Here is a 16,389-nt window from a genome sequence, read left to right as displayed (position 1 = left end):
TTAGCAGAGGGAAAATTGCTTTTATCAATTTAAATTAAACTTATTAGCTACAAATTAGTACATTTGGTGCAATTTGGCTTAATTAAGACACACATTTCCACTTGAAATGTGTTATTTCACTTTATTTTAAATAAATTTATTTAGCAAGAGCAACTTTACTTTATAAATGCTTACTAATGTCAGCGCTAGTGTTAGCACAGCTATGATTTTCTGAGTGAAGCGTCAAACATTAATGCTGATAATAAAAATGCCAAGATCCAAAGCATGTGTGCTGCTTTTCTGCAAGCTGGTAACTTTAAAACTAATTTAAAATACATACTCAAAACTGCTCTTAATCTACAAACTAATGATGATCAAAGTATAAAAACTCTTTCTCTCAAATTTAAACACCTAAGATTGTTTTTATTTTCAAAATACTTCTCTTTTAATTCAATCCCTTGCAAAAGCATGCTGGGAATCAGTGACATATCCATTATTAAAACTTAATATTACTAGGTTTGCGATTATTATAAAATATTTAAATATTACAAGTAAACAAATATTAATATTAAACTCTTTCCACTCATTTCATTTATTACATAAAGTAAATATGTGTATATTAAATATGTACTTAGAAAATTCTAGTTATCCTTTACACTTAATATTACAATTGAAAAATTATGAGTCTATTTATTAGATTTGAATACACTAAAAAGTTATTTGTTTCAGTGCTCTGTGAACTTAATCCATTTGAGTAAATGAAGCAATTTGAGCACAGTAAAACCCAAAAACTGAAGAGAACTCAAACCAACTGAGTACTGTAAAACCTATTAAGTTAAGGCAACTCAAACTATTTGAGTAAAAAAAAACTAATCTATATGAGTACTGTGAACTTGCTCCATTTAAGTTGAAGTAAAGTATTTAATTAACTCATTATCTTCAATCCTGAGTTCAAAACTCTTTTCAAATGAGTAGAGTTAACCATCAGTCAATTTTGAGTTAACTACTCTCATTTCATTTGACAAACTGTTGGGTCAGTGTAGGTTGTTTTTACTGCCTTTAAAGTGAAATACCTTTTAAATGTTGCACATTGCTGAAAACAATAATAAAATAATAACTAAAAATGACTCAATTTTCTATGGTTCATCAGTTGCAGCACACTGTGGAAAGAGTGCAGGTGAAGGAAAGGCCGATGGGAAGGTTTGCGTTTGATTTCTTGGCTGATTATTAATCTGTCTGGCAGACTATGATGCAAAACATAACACAGGAGGTACAAGCAAATGAAAAGGCAATCAGTAAAGTCAAACACGCATCACTAACAGGTGGAGAGAGACTGTGTAATCCAGCATTTGGAAAGTTTATGAATGGCCTTCAATGTGTTTAATATCTTCCTAGTGGGGAGTCTATTGTTTCTAGTGAGACATGCTCCGTCTTGGACAGATTTACTTTGAAGTGCTTGGACTACATGTTGGGGGAAAAATTAGTGTTTTTTGGCACAATTAAGAGTGTTTTTGGCAAAATGTCACTATTATACAATATATAAATAACTGCATATGATATAATCTAGCTACCAATGTGTTAACACATAGTCCTTTGTCTATTTTGTGTCTTCTTTTTCCTCATTTTAAAAGCAGTTACACGATAGTCCTTATATAAACCCAACCATAATATAGCCTAAATTACATTTTGCATGCCCTCGAATCTAAATGGATAGCCATGCATAACAAAAAGGGAAGCTGTTCTTATATATGAGGGAGTCCACACACACGCACAAAAAAAACGAAGGGTGATGGGCTTCGTCTCTCTCTAAGGGGAGGGGGAGTGGCTACAATTGGCCAAGGTTTCAATATAAGCCTTTTGTATGGACCTCTGAGGAGCCCAATCTTTTTTGTGGCACAACTACCAACACCTTCACCTCTTCAACAACAACGGGAAGAAAGTATTTTTTTTTTCCACATTACATTTTATTACCTGATTGCATTTATTTTGTTGAGTAGTTTTTTTAGACAAAGAACATAACAAACGTGAAGATGATTGCTCTGTTTTCTGTGGCATTGATGGTGTTTGCAAGCAGTCTGCATGTTGAAGCACAAGGTAAGAATCACTTTTGATCCATTTGTGCAGAAATGAATGAATGAATGAATGAAGGTCCAGGATGCATCCATTAATTTGTCTGTGCATATTAGAGTGTGATAAATAAATATAATACTTCAAAACTGCATACATTAAATCATCAGAGTTAGATGCTAATAAAAAAAAGGATTCAAGTGACTTGTATAATATTTGTATTGTATAACCATACTCTCCTCAATGGATTTTACTCACAATGCTGATGTAATGAACTCCATTTTAAATGCAATTTTCCATTATTTATCTTTAAAACACATAGAAACTCCTCCTACTGTCTAGACACACACCCACAAAGGTTCAGCTCACCAGATTTCTATTACTTTAAAACCATCTGCTGCAGGTAATTTAACAGTTGTTGACAGTTAGTGTAAGAAGTAAGCAATCACCAAACTGTCCACAAGACTCGGCTCTACATCTTGATGAAAATCTAATGCCCTTTCTTGAGGGAAAATGCTAGATTGGCTTGTGATGATGTCAGGAGCACATTGGTGGCCAAAGAGCCACACAGTGGATCTTTATTTTCCCTGTATTCAGCATCATGGGTTCACCAAATCCTCTTGATTTTGCACTTGAGTCGCTGAATGCTTGTATTTAACAGGAGCATCAGCAAGATTAACAGCCCACAACCATGTAAAGAGTCCCTTGCTGAATGCAATCCCTTTTCCATCTGAGGCAATGCAGTGCAAAGCCATGGGTTTGAATGGATTGGGCTGGGCTGGGGCTGATGGAGAAGAGGTGGGGACTGGAGGACGGAGTGAAAGGGTCCTCAAGACAGGCCTGATTCAAGAAGTTCAAGACATAATGCAGCCATTAGTCAGGCATGGCTGAGTAGGGAGGTGTGTGAAAGAAAGAGGATGCCTTTGTGTGAAGAAAAGGGGAGATAGTGAGCGGGAGGCTTTCTAATGAAACTGATTTAACACTTGCAAAGAGAGCCAGACAGAGAGATAACCGTAAATGTCAGTGCATGGTTGTGACAGAAGGAGTGTCGTCCAGCTGTGTACAATAATTCATGCCTTGTACTGGCCTCTGCTTGCTCAGCAAAGTGTAGGAAGGGAAGATTAGCCATCAGGACTGTCTGACTGTGGAGGAGCGATTCCATATGACAGTTGTGTACACAGATGTGAAGCCCCAATCAGTGTGTTTTCATCCATTTAGTGTTGTGTACCTCACACAAAGCATCATTTTGGGCTCCAGTATCACAGTTAATGTAGCAAATGTGTCCAAGATGCCAGTGATGAACAAACGTTTCTATCAAATGTCTGTGTTGAATGCTTTTTGCTATTTTTCTTGTACTTTTATGTTTTAGTGTACAAAAGGTATTTGATGGATTGGTTCTATAATTTTTTATGGTTATTCAGAGCCTTGGAATTTGTATCAAATTAACATTTTATTGGTTTATATATATTGCTCGATTATTATTATATAAATATTGTGTAGTAATACATTACTAATAACATTTTGATTAACATGAATTAAACATACACATTGTTATAATCAGTGTTGTGCTAGTTCAGGGGTGGCCAACCCTGTTCCTGGAGAGCCACCTTCCTGCAGATTTCAGTTGCAACCCATATCAAACACACCTGAACCAATTAATTAGGACCTGAACACCACGTGATAATTACAGGCAGGTGTGTTTGATATGGGTTGCAACTGAAATCTGCAGGAAAGTGGCTCTTCAGAAACAGGGTTGGCCACCCCTGTGCTAGTTACTGAAATATAGTAACTAGTTACAGTTATTAGTTACTTCATTCAAAATGTAACCCAATTACTTTATCAATTACTCTATCAGGTACTTTTCCAAAGAAAATTTTTTTTAAGCTCCCGTTAAACCGCTTGTTAAGTCGTGACGTTGTGGTGACGTATCGAAAACTGTTTCCGGGTCCAAGCCACTACTCATTTGAATTGAGAAAATATTTGTTTATAACTTGAATTTTAAATAAAGTCATAGTGTACACATCAGTCTCTGGACTTGCTGCATTACAAATACCAAAATTCTAACAATTTATAAAAAATTAATCACTATTTGGCCATGGAATATCAGGTATGAATATATATATATATATATATATATATATATATATATATATATATATATATATATATATATATATATATATATATATATATATATTATGATAGGGATTTTCAAAAGTTTTACAGTACTTTGTAAACATTTGTTATTACCATTTGATGAGTCTCACTATACAGGTTGATTAAGAGCTTGGACCCGGAAGCCGCTTCGCATGACGTCACACAACAAGCGGATGCCCTTATAACGTCACGTTATTAAACTAACCACAAATTAAACGTGGTACTTCAACAAACTTATGGAAAGTCTGTGTATATTAAAAGCGCAAAAGCTGCTGTTGTACAACATCTATAACAATACTGTATGTAAAACAATAAACAAATAAATCACAGCATTTTTCTAAACAATGAAAAACTAAATAACGTGTTCTAAAATATAACAGAAATGTGTCACCGTGTCTACTAAGTTAATCAATTTTGTTATACAGATAACTAATGTGTGCTTATTTATTTGAAACAACAAACATAGTAGCATTAGTAGTAGTAGTTTATAATAGTAACGGTAATAGTCTCTCGGTCTTGTGCACACAATCGGCCTACCTTGCGCGCATTCGGTCTGTCTTGCGCGCACACTTGGCCTCTCTTGCACACACCTGGTCTCTCTCTTGAGCACTTGGTCTCTCTCGCACACACAAGTCTTCTTTATGGTGGTTGGTTGGCATCCACCAATCCCACAATTCCTTGGCGTTGTAATCAGGAAGATGTGGGCTAGACTGCAGTCAAAATTAATTAAATTACCAAGAACCAGACAAACGCGTCATATTGTAATGATAAAGGAGTTGATATGTTTAAAAAGTAATGTGTGACAGTATTAGTTACTATCAAAAGTAATGGCGTTACAGTAATGCTTACTAGTAACGTGCTATTGCACAACACTGGTTATAATAATATCCATTGGAGAAAGTAAGACTTTTTATGTTTTTGGAAAAGCTTTTTTTTTATTTTTGCTGACACTGCATTTAAGAAAAAAACATTAACATTGTGGATTATTTATTGATAATTTATTCCTTTTAATTGTTGTCAAAATTACTTCACTGTTACATGATCCCAAAGAATCATTACTACCAGATCATGACTTGGTATTTATTTTAGCTATTTTTATTACTTCATTTAAAAAGTATTATAATCTATATTCTTACTAAATTATCCTGACTCCAGTAGTCATGGTATGCTCTAAATGCAGCTTTTGTTTTGTTTTCCCTGAAAGCATTTATGTTTCATTATCTTTCTTCTGCCAAATGTCTTGGTGGGTGGGAAAGAGGCTGTTTTAAATATTTTAGCCACCACAGCACTTCCACACCGCCGTTCAAGAGTAAACACTTTTCTTTCTGTTTGCTTATAAGAGCAGGAATAAAGAATGGCTGGAGATGGGGGATGGGATGTCATAAAGGGACTGGTGGGAGTTGGGTACACAAAGAATATCATGGCTTAGTGGAATTGAAATGATATTTGGTGGCTTGTATGCAATCACAATCCCCACACTCTCCTCATAACTAGGACCAGGCAGAACTTGCAGACAATCTTTTGGTATTTCTGCAGAGAATATTGTAAAAAAAAATCTGTGGATTTATGCAGAATAATTTTAGGAGTATCGTAAATGAATAATTTTTTTGTTTTGTTTTGTTTTGACTATTATTTAATGTTTACAATGCAAATCCATCTAGATCCACTTATTTGGAAAACAAAGCAAGTCTATCATATAATATATCTACTAAAAGACAGAAAATATTACTTTACAAATTGTATTGTACGTAACTTAAATGAACACTTTCATATTGGTAAATAATTTTACTGAAATTAATTAAAAAACTGAATAAATTTAAATTTAAACACATTTACACAAGTACTGCACACGACAAATGACAAACGCCAGACTGGAAAGGGGCTAATAATTTTGACCTTAAAATGGTTTTTAAAAAATAAAAACTGCTTTTATCTTAGCCAAAATAAAACAAAGAAGACTTTCTCCAGAATAAAAAATATTATCAGACATACTGTGAAAATTTCCTTGCTCTGTTAAACATCATTTAAGAAATATTTATCAAGAAAAAAAAAATTCAAAGAGGGTTTAATAATTCTGATTTCAACTGTATATCCTGTACTAATTGCACTCCTGGTTGGACCTAAACTGCATTTCATTGCTTTGTACACTACTATACATGTGTAAGGACAATAAAGTTGAATCTAATCTAATCTAATCAAATGCAACAAAGCTTGTACATGTGAAAGTCAAAATCCAAAAAGCTTTAATATAAAGGATGACTTTTCTAAATTAGTAGCTGCTGTATTGAAGGTTGTGCTTAATCATTTAATGAGAGATTAATCATCTGATCCTTCCAGCTTGTAACTTTGGCACACTGTCTTCTAAGTGATAGTTTATTAGTAGGAAAGTGTTAGAGAGAGTGCATGACTCGCAATGAAGTGAAAAAAAGGATCAGAAGTGTGGCGTTAATGAGTGTAAAGACTGTAGGGATCAGTTTCAATAAGTTCTAGAAAGAGGAAGATCTCTCATCAGTTGGTCATAATGTAAACGATGTGCTGTATAATTAAAGGGGGGAAACAGTACAGTACAGGCTTCTGATCAGTGAAGTGCTCAGATGTTCAGCACATGTGCATTCATTTTGAGCACCGGTTGGGCACATGTTACAATAGTTTGGAAGGCTCCAGCTCAGTTGGGTGAGAGCTATAATAGTAGGCTAAGGTAAAGTAAGTGGTTTGAAGCAGAAGGCAGAAAGTCTTGAGTGCCTGCTAATGAGTCCCATATTTGTTTCAAGCATGTGGGAAAGGTTTTCCTGGATACACTGCATCTGAGTTTAAAGGTTAGTTGTAAAACATGCTGGTCAGAAGCACAATGCCTGGAGCTGCCATTAAGAAATTCTCTGGGGAAGTCAAGCCAAAAATTATCAAACAATCAAAGGCTTTCTTTCTTTTATATTCACTAAGGCAGTTTTTTACATAAAGAAAATACAGTAAAATGTTTATATTGTGAGATTTTATTACAATTTGAAGTAGCTGATTTACATTACTTGACATGTTAAAATAATTCTAAATCATATATTAATCTTTGTTAAGTCATTCCATCATAAACAAATACAGCATTTGATTAACTATATAACAGAAGGGAGCTAAAGAAATGCACTGTAAAACCCAAAAAGTTAAAACCGATTGCAACAAACTATTTAAGTTCAAAAACTAATCCTAATGAGTACTGTGAACTTAATCCAGTTGAGTAAATGAAGTAATTTGAGCACAGGAAAACCCAATAAATGAAGAAAATTCAAACCAACTGAGTACTGTAAAACCCAATAAGTTAAGGCAACTCAAACCATATAACATCAAAGTTGTGTTTAATATACAGTTGAAGTCAGAATTATTAAACCCCCTGAATTATTAGCCCCGTTTCTTTTTTTTTCTCCCATTTCTGTTTAACGGAGATGTTTTTTTCAACACATTTTTAAACATAATAGTTTTAATTTTAAATTTAACTCATTTCTAATAACTGATTTATTTTATCTTTGCTATGATGACAGTAAATATTATTTTACTAGATTTTTTTCAAGACACTTCTATACAGCTTAAAGTGACATTTAAAGACTTAACTGGGTTAATTAGGTTAACTAGGCAGGTTAAAGTAATTAGGCAAGCTATTGTGTGATGATGGTATCAAAAAAATATATAGCTCAAAGGGGCTAAAAATTTTGACCTTAAAATGGGTTTTAAAAAATTTAAATATGGTTTTATTCTATCGAAATAAAACTAATAAGACTTTCTCCAAAAGAAAAATATTATCAGACATACTGTGAACATTTCCTTGCTCTGTTAAACATAGGTTGGGAAATATAAAAAAAGAAAAAAATAATAATTCAAAGGGGGGTTAATAATTCTGATTTCACTGTACTGTGCACAAAAACAATTTTTATGTTTTCTATTTTTCGTTTTTTAATACTGTTTGTTTGATGCACTTTGGTCCACTCTCTCATGCTGGTGCAGCACTGCCTAATAAGGGGATTTATTTTCAGAATAATGCAATGATTAAAGCACATGACATATTCCCTTTCATGTCGATCAACTCAATCTCTCAACATGTATGAAGGATGTGAAAACCTGCCACATGGAAAAACTGCACCGATCTTAGTTTGGTTTGAACAAGAAAAGAGCAGCTGTAGTAGTAAAAAGTGAAATACCCACCCAATTATGTCACCACTGGACCTTGTTGAAACCATGGATGAAACCCAGTCAGGCAGCGTAATACAGTGAGTGAACTAAAGCACATCAAACATTCGGTAATTAAAATGGGGAAAAAGAAAAATAGAATATATGTTTATACTAGACACAAATCTGATGCTTGTATTTGCACCAGCTCCAAACCCACAACTTCACACATTTTGTTAAATAAGGCAGTCTAGTCTCCGTGTTCAGCCATTCAGCTTCATAACTTCCATCTTATTGGTTCAGCTGAGGGAACGAAACCCACCCTGTGATGTCAAACACAGAGACATTCCAAGATGGCGGTGCTGTAGCTCTAAAAGCTTTAGTAAAACATGCCGTATTCTCCAAAATGGTTACATTAATTGAGCTTGTTTAATAAAATGGAAATCATTTACAAAATAATTTAAACTTGACTGAGTGCTTCACTTCTACTTTAAGCTTCTGTAAAACAAGACATGCATAAACCCTCTTATGGCGTATGGTTTTATGAAATAGATAGATATGTTTTTGTTACAAAAATATTCTCATTGACCACCGTGCTCACCTATGTCTAGAAATTTTGCTGTTATACAGAATAATACTCTTCCAATGCCACATTGTTCCACTACCCAACACCATTTTAAAGTATTGAAGAGAGAGAAATTAATTTAAAACTACTCCATCTGTGTTTGACTGAAAGGAGAAAGTCATATACACAGAGGGATACTTTTATATGGCATAATGTGGGATCGATTTCGGCTGAATCATTCCCTTAAGATTATTCATTCATTTATTATTTTTTCTTCAGCTAATTCCCTTATTCATCAGGGTTCGTCACAGCAGAATGAACCACCAACTTATCCTGCAAATGTTTTACACAGCGAATGCCCCCCCCCATATTTTCAGGTTATACAGTTGGTTTTCAATTCATATTAAATGCCACTCTAAATATTTGGTCATATGACATGCTTCTTATTGTAGGGCCATAGATTTTCAGGTCAGTCAACATACAGTAGGTTGACTGGTTTGCATTGTAGACATTATAACCCAAGAGAGACAGAATGGTGCCTTAAGCTAAATCTAATCTAAAAAGTCTTCTATGTAATTGACACTTTGAAAGTTGAGTACAGCCAGCTAGGATAACTCTTGGGTCTGTTTTAGTTTTCTTGATATCCGTCAAACGTTACATCAAAGAGCTGTGATGGATTGGAGCCTCCAAGACTCGAGCAGAGATCAGGAAACATCTTGAGGAGCAATACAAGACATTATACCCCTAACAACAAGCAGACTGTATCAACTACTACCAGACATATACTGTAGACCCTGCATCTGCGAAGTTGAGCATTACAGGGAGAACATTTGCCTTCATTGACACAAAATGGCAGAATGATGGCTGTGGTTCCTCAGTGTGTGTGTGTGTGTGTACCATCTGATTCCAGTAAATCATAATTGGATTATTTATTGATTAGCACTTACTATTTCCTTTCAGTTGAGTAATGATTGCAGGCTTATTCAAACCTTAAGATAAATTTTATGGACAGCCATAAAATCTAACCAAAGAAATCATCAAACTCTTGTTTTCTGTCATTGTCAACATTCAGTAAATAATCTACACCTACAATGAGGATTCAATACACTTTGAAAGAACTGTCTAATTGTTTGATTTCAGATAGTGAATCAAGGGTCAAGGTCTACGCCAACAGAGGTGACAATATAACTCTGCCCTGCAGACTGGATGGTCAATCTACTTTATTCGGGAACAGAATCAAGTGGACCAAAATTGAAGATGACTCAACAGAAACTGACGTGCTCATCTCCATGGGTTTCCACAAGAAGGCCTACGGAAGTTATCAAGACCGCGCTTACCTGTTGGAGGTGGATGACAGTGATGCAACACTGGTTATTACAGACCTAGATGTGAACGACTATGGCACATACCGGTGTGAGTTCATCGATGGGATGAATGACATGACTCTTGAGGTGGATCTTGAAGTGCAAGGTAATTTTTTTAATTATTATTTTATGATGTCATATAAGTATTTTTTTAACTGTAGCACTTACATGTAATGGGTCTTCTACATTCAAATGAATGATCATATAATAGTAGACCTTTGCCACATCTCATATGTGTTTAATGGCATGTTTGAACTGACTATATATTAAAAACAGTACAACATTGCACAGAAACTTTGAGCTTGTGAAAGGCAAGAATTGAATTAATTGCAGTTGTTAAAGGGTAAATTCATGCTAAAATAAAAATTATGTCATTTATTACCACCCATCACATTCAAAACCTATAAGATTTTATATCTATGGAACACAATTGAATTTTTCTTTTATTAAATTTGAGAGGTTTCTTTCTCTCCACTACAACTTTAAGTTTCTACATGTTTATAAAGCATTTACAATATCCTCAGAGTAAAATTTACTCATTTTAGAGAGTATTTGGTCCCTCGTTAAATAAGGGCAAACAGGTTGGTTATGGTAAAGCCGAAGTTTGTCGAGTTGCTTAATGATCCTCTGCTAAGATTTTGAGAGATTCAATGTATTATATTTTATCTGATTTAATCTGAGGCTGTGACTGAAGTCAGTTGTAGTTTTGTGTTTCTCTTCTGTGTTTCTGTTTATTACCAGAAGATGTTCATCATCAATGCTCAATCATCACCTAATTTACGCTTTCATTATTTCATTAACTTAAGTAACTTTAACTCAATTTAGAGAGGGACCAAATACTATCTAAACTGAGTAATTTTTACACAGATGATTTTGCTGTAAGGGATTGTTGACCCAAAAATGAAAATGTGCTCATTATTTACTCACCATCAAGTGAATTCAAACTAATTAGAGTTTTATTTTATGAGATATTTTTAAGAAAGCTGAAAATCTGTAACCATTGGCTTCCATTTTAAGAAAAAAATACTATGGAAGTCAAAGGTTACTTGTTTCCAGCATTCTTTAAGTTATCTTATTTATGGTCATTAGAAAAAAGGAACCCAAGCAAGTTTGTATCAAATGAAGGGTGAGTAAAGGGCAAACGATCCCTTTGTTGTATTTGAGATCTCAACTGACATTAGAACTTGAAATGCATTGATGCTTTCTTATGCAACCACCATTGCAGATCGTCCGAAGAATCAGTGGGGATCTTTACACTGAAACGTGAGATAAACATAATTAACTAAGCTGGCAAAACTATTTAACCATTATTAACTGGAAAAATGGCTTAAAAGATTAAAGCCCTGCAAGTAATTTTCTCTTTTTAAAATACAATTGTTTTCAAACACTGTACCATAAAAAACTTTAATCTATACTGAGCATGGAAGCTTTCTAAAAGCTCTATTATGCTCTAATTTGTTCATAGGGGTGGTAATAAAATCAACCTGATGTTAAAATCAGCCAAACTTTTCCTTAGGGAAAGATTCACTTTCTTTCACAGGGGTTGTTTTCCCATACTCCCCTCGTTTGGGGCGGTACAACCTCAACTTCCAAAATGCCGTGGCCGCATGTCAGGAGCAGGATGCAGTGGTCGCCTCCTTCGAGCAGCTTTATGGGGAATGGAAAAGTGGGCTGGATTGGTGCAATGCCGGCTGGCTTAATGACGGAACTGTGCAGTATCCCATCACCAAACCCAGAGAGCCCTGCGGAGGTGCAAGGGCTACAGCTGGACTGAGAAATTATGGCCAACGGGACAAGTCCAACAGCCGCTATGATGTGTTCTGCTTCACTGCTGGTCTTAAAGGTAAGTTGAACAATTCACTCTTAGTAATTAAAGTAGCACTGTTTGTGTCCACAAACCTAAAACCACTTTATTTACACTACAGGGCGCTTCTACTACATGATCCAGCCCAAGAAGCTGAACTTTGATGAGGCCGTCGATGCATGCAAGGGAGATGGAGCTGAGATCGCAAAGGTCGGCCATATGTTTGCTGCCTGGAAACTGCAGGGATATGACCGATGTGATGCCGGTTGGCTTGCTGATGGTAGCGTACGTTACCCGATCTCCAGGCCCAGGAAGAACTGCAGTCCCACGGAGGCTGCTGTTCGCTTTGTTGGCTTCCCTGACAAAAAGCAGAAGCTGTACGGTGTCTATTGCTTCAAACCCCAGCAGTAAATCAATTCACATCACATCAACAACCAAAGAGAAGCAATACAGCAGTCGCCACTCCAAACTTATGAAGGACTTTTTGCATGAACTAGCCTAACTGTGACAACCATTATAGTAAGGATACTGTACAGAACAGGGGTGTCCAGTCCTGCTTCCAGAGTGCCAACGTCCTACAGGTTTTAGCTCTTACCAACTTGTCTAGAAGTTTATAGGGCCTAATATCAAATGATACACTTGTGCACTTGCGGATATACAATGCCTGTCTGGTGCACATGTCTGTTAAGTGCATGAGAGTGTAGTACTGGCATGGAAAAGTTCAGTCCTGATAATCCACAGTGCTGTAGTGATGCTTTCCAATCACTGCTTCATGAAGCTTTGAATCACTGATTCGAAACAAAAGATTCATCAATGTTTCAGAGTGCATTTCAAATGGGCAAGGTCTGCAGCGGATTTAGGCATGAGCAATATGGGCAACACAACAAAACACCCACCCCCATCCTCCTGCTCTTTACTTTCATCTGCGAAAGGGCGGCATTAACACCATGAGGGTGGCATGATTGTCGTTTGCCTAGAGCACCAGTTAAGCTTGCGACGGTACGAAGCAAGGTCATATGATTTCAGTAAATGAGGCCTCATTATGTCATAACGTTATGTTTTGAAAATGCAATGGTTCTCCGCTTGGCAGCGATCTGTGTAATATCCTATAATCCACATGAATGATGCAGCTTCATTCAGATAGCCCCCCAGTGGTGAAACGCTGAACAGGTTTCATAGTTTATACCTGATCTTGGATCAGTTTTACAAGTTTGTTGATGTTTTAATGAGAAAAGTTAATTGTCTTTTGTCCTCTTGTCTTGAGCCCATTAATATTTAATGATACTACATGATAAGCTATGTCCATTTATAGGTTACACATTCAATTTAAAGTTCGGAATATGTTTAAAAAAGGAAATTCTAATGCATATTTTGACTTCTCACATATTTGACTACCAGATTTCCTTAGCATGTGATGTTTTGAACACTTAGGAAGAGTGAATCATTTAATGGAGCAATTGGTTCCTAGGTAGCAAAGAATTCTGGCCCAGATATGGCCTAAAGCTGGCACAGCAGGCATTCGTCTGGCACTGGCATGCAGCATTTGGGCCAAACATGGCCCAGGTTTGGCTGAGGTGGCACTGTCTTACAGGCGGCACTCAAGACTTGGGCCAGATATCAAATGTAGTATTTGGCCCAGATGTTAAAAATGTATGTGTGGGCCACATAAGTTTGGCCTATCTTGACCCACTTTTAAAATACATTTAATTTATTTTTGAGTACAAAAAAAAAATCAATCAATCAGGTCGAAAAACCACACCCAAAAAGCGAACTGCCTCAAGGGTTTATAAAAAAACATTGCAGTCGTGACACACATACATATCCCAGCTCAGGCCTAGTTATGAGTTATGAACTTGGCTGAGACTTGGCCCAGATATGGTCCAAGTTTGCCTCTTGTATGGAAGCCAGGCTTGGTCCATTCATGTGCTATAATTCACTGTGGCATGTGGGCCAAGCAAATGCTAATACTGTGGGCCAGATCTAGACCAGAGAAATTTTGCTATGGGGTTTAATTGTTTTGAAGCTTTGAAAAATTCTCCCATCACTACAATCCTGCCAACACAATTTCATGGCAATTTGTAACTTTTTGATTTAGTGGAAAATTTGCATGTACTTGTAAGATCTCATTTGTACAGTTTTGTGCGATTTTCTTATCCCCTAATGATGGTTGAGTTCAGGGGTGGGGTTGGGTGCCACATCTCCTTTTTATAATCGTGCATTTCTGTACGACTGAATCAGCCACTAAATTGACAAAACGTAAACTACTTACATTTCCTCGTGATATTAGGCTGGTCCATCACCAGAACAAGCTAATCAAGGTTTTAGGCAGGGATGGGCAGTTTTGGTCCTAAAGACCCACTGTACTGCAGAGTTTTGCTTCAACACTAATCAAACACACCCGAACAAGCGAATACACATACTCCAATATCATTAAAAGCTACAGGCATGTGTGTTTGATTAGATTTTGGAGCTAAACTCTGCAGCACAGTGGCCCTCTAAGACTGAAGTTCCCCATCTATGATTTAAGGGCTACTTGAAAGCTACAGGCTGGTGAGTATTTATCCAGGTTGGTTAAAAGCACTGCACAACTGTGGCTCTCCAGGTATGAACTTGCCCTCCTTTGGTGTAGGTTGTCACATTCATAAGTTTAGCATTCAGGAAGATAATCGACTAGCTCCCACTTTGCAGTCTCTATGCATAGTTATGCCGAGAACACACTTTGGTGAGCTTCAAGCCTGTGGTAAGCCTCTACCTGACATTCAAAGTGATATTATGCCGCAAAACTGCACTTAGAGGAAGACCATGATAGTTCTGGGTTCAGTTTGAGATTAAGCCTATTGTGAGTCTGAAGATCTTGTTTTAATAATAGATGGAGCTAAATATTGCAGGACATTGACCCTCCAGGAAAGGCACGGGCACCCCTTGTAAACACCATACCACACCATTCGTAATATTAATGTCAACAGTTATTTTATATCATTTACATGTTATATAGGTTTGTACACCTCATGTATAAAAAAAGCAAAGCAACAGCAGAAAAACACAACATTTTCCCGAAAAGATATTCAGCTGGAAGAGTATCTGAAATCTCACCATTTTGATTGCAATTCCTTGTAGTACATTTAAATGTGAGTTTGTGAAAAATCGTAATTGTTGCATTGAAATAAAGTATTTAAGTAATCCTAATGGTATAAACTTGACAGAAAGTTTTTGAAACTTGCCCAAACAGAAAAGCAAAAAATGGACCTGACATCTTTCTTTAACACCTTTGTGAAATGCTAATATCCTTTTTTTTCTTACTTTAAATCTCCTTTAAAATATTTTATAATGTTGTATTATCTAATGCTCTAAACTGTGACTTTTTATCTGTTTGAGAAATCAAATGAATGTTTTTTGGACTTTATTATATTAGCAATATGCATATCTAATTTCATTTCAGTGTTCATTTCCCGTGGCTACTCTTTACATTATTATGATGTATTTTCTCAACTGTTACATGCTTTTACTGAATCTGTTTCTTGTCCTTAAATGAAGAACCCCTTCATTTGTGTTTGATTCAGCATAGAATAACAAGTATTCCATTACAGACCTTAACAGAATTTGACCGACCGCTGTTATTTGTTATATGCCAGAAAACTAAATGTACACCAAGCAAATCTTTTAGCATCCAATTGTATATTCACAACATTTCAAGAGCAGCTTGAGCCTTATAGATGCTTAAATGTAGAGAGGAATAAGTCTGAATTGAATGATATTGTCATGCCAGTGAGAAAAAGAGTGAGCAGCATTAAAAGCCTTGTACAACGTCATGCCTTAGTTGGATTCATGACAGGCACAGTGTGGACAATTTCAGATAATGAGATCTGTGTTTACTGATGAACATATACCATCTATTACTTGCCACTTTGTATTGATATATGTTGTTTGTTTATGGGAGGGTAAAATATTCTCTTCCTGTAATTCAGCTTTGACCTGCAGAAGCCACCGTGCACATATGTGACATTTTTTCGCTTGATTTTGTCTTTTTTTAAATGCACAAAATATCATTCTTTTTTTTTTTATCTGAATGCAGTGTTGGTTAAGGAATGAAATCAGATTTTAAATGAAAAAATAAAAACCCATAAAAAGTGAAATGTTTTCTATTCTTCATTCTCCACCAAACTGTGGATGTAATTGTGCAGTGCCAGTAAATGTGTATTTTGAAAGTCCAGATGCTGAATACACAATGTTTGTTGCAGTATGAATGCCAGTTGGCTTCAGGGTCCCTACACAAACCATTTCAATAATTTAGAGAAGTTAATCAC

General features: G+C 35.8%; 2 protein-coding genes across 3 annotated transcripts in view; one reads left to right on the top strand and one right to left on the bottom strand.

Annotated features, from left to right (window-relative positions):
• iqgap2 (IQ motif containing GTPase activating protein 2) overlaps positions 1–16,389 on the bottom strand; it is a 457,800-nt gene that overhangs the window by 21,908 nt on the left and 419,503 nt on the right. The window lies entirely within an intron of this gene.
• On the top strand, positions 1,847–16,218 carry hapln1a (hyaluronan and proteoglycan link protein 1a). 2 transcript variants are annotated; one of them, NM_001313730.1, is given in 4 exon segments: positions 1,847–2,073; positions 10,058–10,387; positions 11,822–12,124; positions 12,207–16,218. In NM_001313730.1, coding segments are annotated over 4 exon segments (987 nt in total). In that variant the 5' UTR covers positions 1,847–2,009; the 3' UTR covers positions 12,497–16,218.

This window comes from Danio rerio, chromosome 5, assembly GCF_052040795.2.
Source record: "Danio rerio strain M-AB ecotype USA chromosome 5, GRCz13ab, whole genome shotgun sequence".
Taxonomy (NCBI): Eukaryota; Metazoa; Chordata; class Actinopteri; order Cypriniformes; family Danionidae; genus Danio; species Danio rerio.
Note: the sequence above shows the minus strand (reverse complement) of the source record. Positions and strands in the feature narration are given on the sequence as shown.